Source organism: Scyliorhinus canicula, chromosome 9 (assembly GCF_902713615.1).
Source record: "Scyliorhinus canicula chromosome 9, sScyCan1.1, whole genome shotgun sequence".
NCBI lineage: Eukaryota > Metazoa > Chordata > Chondrichthyes > Carcharhiniformes > Scyliorhinidae > Scyliorhinus > Scyliorhinus canicula.
Window position 1 is genome coordinate 128,861,286 of NC_052154.1, and position 6,000 is coordinate 128,867,285.

Here is a 6,000-nt window from a genome sequence, read left to right on the forward strand (position 1 = left end):
TTGTCATCCAAGGCTCCTTCACCTTACCATTTTTTTCTTGTCTCAGTGGGACAAAACTATCCAGCACTCGCAGCAAGTGCTCCTTAAACAACCCCCACATGTTGTGCATTTCCCAGAGAACATCTGTACCCAATTTATGCTCCTCAGCTCCTGTCTAATAGCTGTATAATTTCCCCTCCCCCAATTAAATACCTTCCCATATTGTCTGTTCCTATCCCTCTCCATGACGATGGTAAAGATCAAGGAGTTGTGGTCACTGTCATCAAAATGCTCATCCACCGAGATATCTGACACCTGGCCTGGTTTGTTGCCAAGCACCAAATCCAATATGGCCTCCCCCCTAGTCGGCATATCTACATATTGAGTCAGGAATCCTTCCTGGACACACCTGACAAAATCTGCTCCATCCAAACCATTTGCACTAAGGAGGTTCCAGTCAATATTAGGGAAGTTGAAATCACCCATGACAACAACTGTTACTTTTGCACCTTTCCAAGATCTGCCACCCAATCTGTTCCTACATCTCTCTGCTGCTATTGGGGGGTCGGTCTATTGAAAACTCCCAATAAAATGACTGCTCCTTTCTTGTTTCTGACTTCCACCCATTCTGTCTCAGTCATACTATCTCAGTAGACAAACCCTCCTTGGTTACCTCCTTTTCTGCAGCTGTGATGCACTCTCTAATTAACAGTGCCTCTCCCCCTCCTCTTTTACCTCCCTCCCTATTCTTCTTAAAACATCTAACCCCAGAACATCTAAAAAGCATTCCTGCCCCTGTGAAATCCATGTCTCCGTAATGGCCACATCGTAGTTCCAATTACTGATCCATGCTCTAAGTTCATCTCCCTTATTCATGACACTGCTTGCATTGAAACAGATACACTTTAATCCATCCGACTGAGTACAACTTGCTCTATCAACTGTCCATCCTGCCTCACAGACTCACTGCATACTATTTCTACCCATTCAACAGCTACCCTATCCTCTGATCTGTAGCTCTGGTTCCCATCCCCCTGCTAAACTAGTTTAAACCCTCCCAAAGAGCTCTAGCAAACCTCCCACCCAGGGTATTGGTGCCCCTCCAGTTTAGGTGCAACCGTCCTTCATGTACAGGTCCCACCTTCCCCAGAAGGTATCACAATTGTCTACATACACATGCTACCGTGGGCAGCACGGTAGCATGGTGGTTAGCATAAATGCTTCACAGCTCCAGGGTCCCAGGTTCGATTCCCGGCTGGGTCACTGTCTGTGCGGAGTCTGCACGTCCTCCCCGTGTGTGCGTGGGTTTCCTCCGGGTGTTCCGGTTTCCTCCCACAGTCCAAAGATGTGCGGGTTAAGTGGATTGGCCATGCTAAATTGCCCGTAGTGTCCTAAAAAAAAGTAAGGTTAAGGGGGGGGGGGTTGTTGGGTTATGGGTATAGGGTGGATACGTGGGTTTGAGTAGGGTGATCATGGCTCGGCACAACATCGAGGGCCGAAGGGCCTGTTCTGTGCTGTACTGTTCTATGTTCTATATCTGAAGCCTTCCCTTCTGCACTAGCCCTGTAGCCATGTGTTCAGCTGTACTCGCTCTCTGTTCATTGCCTCACTAGCATGTGGCACCTGTAGTAAATTAGATTACTACCCTGCTCGACCTGTTCTTTAGCTTCCAACCTAACTCCCTAAAGTCACTTTTTAGATCCTCATCCCTTTTCTTAGCAATGCCGTTGGTGCCAATGTGCACCATGACTTCTGGTTGCTCTCCCTCCCCCTTAAGAATCCTGTAGACTTGATCAGAGACATTCCTGACCCTGGCACCCAGGAGGCAACATACTTTCCGGGAGTCTCGTTCGCGACCACAGAATCTCCTATCTGTTTCCCTAACCATTGAGTATCCGTTCCCCTAACCATTGAGTCTCCTTTCATTATCGCTTTTCTATTCTTCCCCCCCTTCCCTTCTGAGCCACAGAGCCAGGCTTAGTGCCAGAGACCTGGCGGCTATGGCTTTCCCTAACCCCCCCCCCCCGACCCCAATAGCATCCAGAACGGTGTACTTGTTTTGAAGGGGAACGGCCACAGGGGATCCCTGCACTGTGTGCCTGTTCTCTTTCCTTCCCCTGACTGTAACCTAGCCACTTTAGTCCTGAACCTTGGCTGTGGCTACCTCCCTGAAACCCCTCTCTATCACCCACCTGCCTCCTGGATGATCCGAAGTTCATTCAGCTCCAGCTCCAGTTCCCTAACGCGGAGGAGCTTGAGTTGGGTGCACTTCCCGGAGGTATAGTCAGTGGGGGTACTGGTGGTGTTCTCTTACATCCCACATCCTACAGGAGGAGCATGCAACTGCCCTAACCCCCATCCCCTCTGATCTGAATTCCCAAAAGAGATTTAAAAGATAAAAAATACTAGGCCCGAATCCGCCCTGCGCTGGATTTATTCACATACTGCCCGCTCGGCTCCACCCACCGGCTGTTGTTTCCATGATTTCCTGCCTGTTTCTTCGGGTAAGACATCCCGAGAAATAGTCTGTGAACCTTGGGTGTGGCTACATACCTGAAACTCCTCTATATCACCCCCTCTGCCTCCCGGATGATCCGAAGTCCAAAATGAAATCTCTCCTCTCTCCCGCTATTCAAAATGAACTCTCTCCCCGGGTTTTTTTAGTCTCAGAAACGGAGAATCCAGCCCCATAGATTTTGATAGAGGGATACTATAAGGGGAGAAAAAAATAGAGTAGAGGTAGGAAGAAATCAGGACTGGAGAGTGGCAGGCGGCAAGAAAAGGCTGAATAGTGATGAATCGACGATTGCTGTGCCTGTGCAGGGTTGAGGGACTGTGAGGTTGGTAACCTACTTTATACTATCACCCAAAGTCAAGATTTCCCCACAGTTTTTGTCGATAGAATTATCACATTATGAAAGGAATGTGGAGGGAATATTAAGAATTATCAAAAATAAAATATTTGTGTTGTTTGAACCTTTTGAAGTTATTCTAAATATTTCCTTCCTTTAGGGTATTAGCAACGAAATCCCCAATGCCTTCACGGAGTAATATGCCGAATTATCAGTTAATTGTATGAAAGATATGAAAATAAAGATAATGGACTGAAGAAAGCGAACTGCCAACCTATCAGATAACACAGCACCGTCTATATTACGGTTATTATTAAAACAAACTATTTGACCAAGATTAATTTGGGGAAAAAAATCATCTAATTGGTTTGCATTTAACCATGTTACATTTCAAAAAACTATGGAAATACTGGATAACTGAGTAGATTTTCACTCTAAATTTATTTGTTCTTGGGATATGGACATCACTGACAAGGGAGCATGTATTGTCTGCCCAAAGTTCCCCCCAAGGGCATTAAAAGTCAACCATACTGCATAGTACTGCAGTTACCTGTAGACCAGACTAGATAGGTATTGTAAGAATATTCCCCTGGAGCACACTAATGACCCCGATAAATATCTACAACAATCTAACAGTTTTCATGTCATATTTTCCTCATATATAATTGAAAATAATAGTGTTACAGTCATCAAAACTCACCAAACAGATGTTGATCAATCACATAAAGGTGGAATCAAGGTTTTTATAGGAGGTTCCAGATGCCTAAGTCCATTTCCATTGTATTGTTGCAGATCAGTATTCCTGTTGTTTACATTTTACCCACCTCCAAAAGCACTATCTTGATGGTGAATAGTTTCAAATGTAGAATCAGAAGAGCCTTTGCCCAGTTTATCAATCTTTATGAGATGGCATAGAAAGGTGGAAGTCTGCAGAGAATTGAATCTCAGAATGCATCATATCTGAGCCTGATTCTGCTGTAACCCGGTGTTCACAAACCCAGCACCTTACCTGCCCTTGTAGCCACAGTATTTACATGGCAAGTTCAGTTAAGTTTCTGATTAATGGTGACTACCAGGATGTCAATAGTGGGGGATTCAGCAGTGATAATGTTGTTGAATGTCATGATGAGATGGTCAGATTCTTTCTTGTTGGATGTGATCATTGCCTGTCACTTGTGCAAATATTACTTACCAATTAGCAGCCTAAGCCTGCACTTCATAGTCAACTGGGGTTGCAGTCAATAACAAGAACCTCAAGACCAGTTGTAGCTCCAAACTACTAATGTGACTGAGATCAGCTAACACAGTTCAGACTGGGTAACAAACCTGAGATCTTCTGGTTTGTATGCCTTAGTGTTGCAATGGAGTTGTCCTTGCTTCTTGGACCATGGAAGCTGATGAGAGTCATGAGCTTGAAATTTTGCAATTAAATGCATGGCATTAGCATTGTATTTTGAAGAAACATTGTGAATGAATACTAATTCAGGAACAAATAATTTGCAGGCTCCTCTAATGTTTCACTATATATCTTGACAGATTGAAAACAATCAGGATTATATCATGTTGATTTCATCCTAAATAACAAATGTGTCTTTTTCATCAGTGAGTTTCTCTGCTTACCTCAACAGCAAATTCTAAGTTAACTGATCTCAGTTAGAACAGTAATTGGCTTCAGCACCTTTGTCTTAGTAGGGAACAAAAATAGTAAGCCTGGTTCCAATGACCCCTTGCTAGAAAATATAAGTGTATGAATGGTAGGGCAAAACAAACCGGGCTTATTTAGGAAGCTTCTCAAGTCAAATAATCTGCCAATACTTAGGATTTTCAAGGAAACCAGGTGGACAGTCCTTGGCATTATCTGTTGCATCATCGAAAGCTACTCTTCTGCATGCACACAAGGCAAGGTCTGAAAACCCACTCAATTGTTCCATATTCTGCTGCAACTACTGAAATCATTGGGAGTGGAGTGGGGTTAGACCCCAGTGCAGTGTCAAAAGGCACATTGGTTTGTTGGAAGTCATATCTCTCACTCAAATCTTGAAGGCATTGGTCCATTCCAGGGCCTTCATTAAAAAAAATATCCTGAGTGCTTTTGTCCCCATTAAATGTGCTCCCTTCCCTCCAGTAGTTGTCTTGTCCCCCCCCCCCCCCCCCCCGCCCCGCAAAACTTAGGAAAATAATGCAAGTAATGGTGGTTGACAGACCCTTCCAGATCCTTATTTGGCAGGAGGTGGAATATCCAAGCCTTATTCTTTATGCTTACACATGAAGAATGGTGAACTAGGCTAAGCCTGGATGAACTATACTACCATTGAAGAAAATTGTGAAATAAAAATATGCTTGTTGACTGTAATTAACTGTTGTTGAGCCAAACTTGACTCTTTGAATTGAGATATTATTTCTGATTGGACAGGTTTATAAGATTAAGATTTAAATATTGCCTCAGTTTGGATATTAATTTCCCACACTTTTCTGCTGTTCTGTGCATGACTACTGATTGTTGTGATTTCTACCTTGTTAATTTACTTGGCTTGTGACTTAAAGCTTTGTGTGGAAACTGAAAATTCATATTCCAGTCCTTTTTTCATTTACTTACATTTTGCTACAATCGTCATAGAATATACAAATATGATGTAAGGTAGCAAGTACAACTTGTGTTAAAACATAAATGCATATCGGTTACATGTTCGAGTCTCCTATTTTTATTTTTGTGTCTTGGATCATTTTCATGGGTGAATGCCAACTATCCATACCTTCAAGAGTGTATATCCTTATCTTGAGGTCTAGATTTGCTTTCAATAGTGTATCTGGGAAAAATTAAATCTATGTAGCGCAACTTCCATAATGTAAACTGTAGAAGATCATACTTAAATTTAAAATATGAAGCAAATTTATTTTTTTCAAAAATATGATCAGTATAATATAAACAGTCAATCTTCCATACCATTGCAAATGGAGATTCAGAATCAGTACTAGCAGTTAGAAGGCCCAAAATAATTGGAACATGGCTAAAGTAGGACTGTAAGGATCAAGATTAGTGTGGTGAGTGAAGTAGAAAAGTATATTAAGTTCGGGGAGGATGGGTGTTGGCATGATCGGGAGAGGGCGGTAGAACAATGTTAAAAGAGGTGGAGTGTAGAGGCATGACAGTAGAGGAATGTTAAACATT

The 6,000-nt window shown here is 42.8% G+C and overlaps 1 protein-coding gene across 1 annotated transcript in view; it reads left to right on the top strand.

Moving 5' to 3' along the window:
- Positions 1-5,476, top strand: part of LOC119971676 (anoctamin-9-like) — a 411,929-nt gene extending 406,453 nt beyond the window's left edge. The window contains exon 24 of the mRNA XM_038807554.1: positions 2,992-5,476. Within this exon, the coding sequence (XP_038663482.1) occupies positions 2,992-3,058 (67 nt within the window). The 3' untranslated portion in view covers positions 3,059-5,476. The remainder of the gene's footprint in view (positions 1-2,991) is intronic.
- Positions 5,477-6,000: the final 524 nt, after the last annotated feature.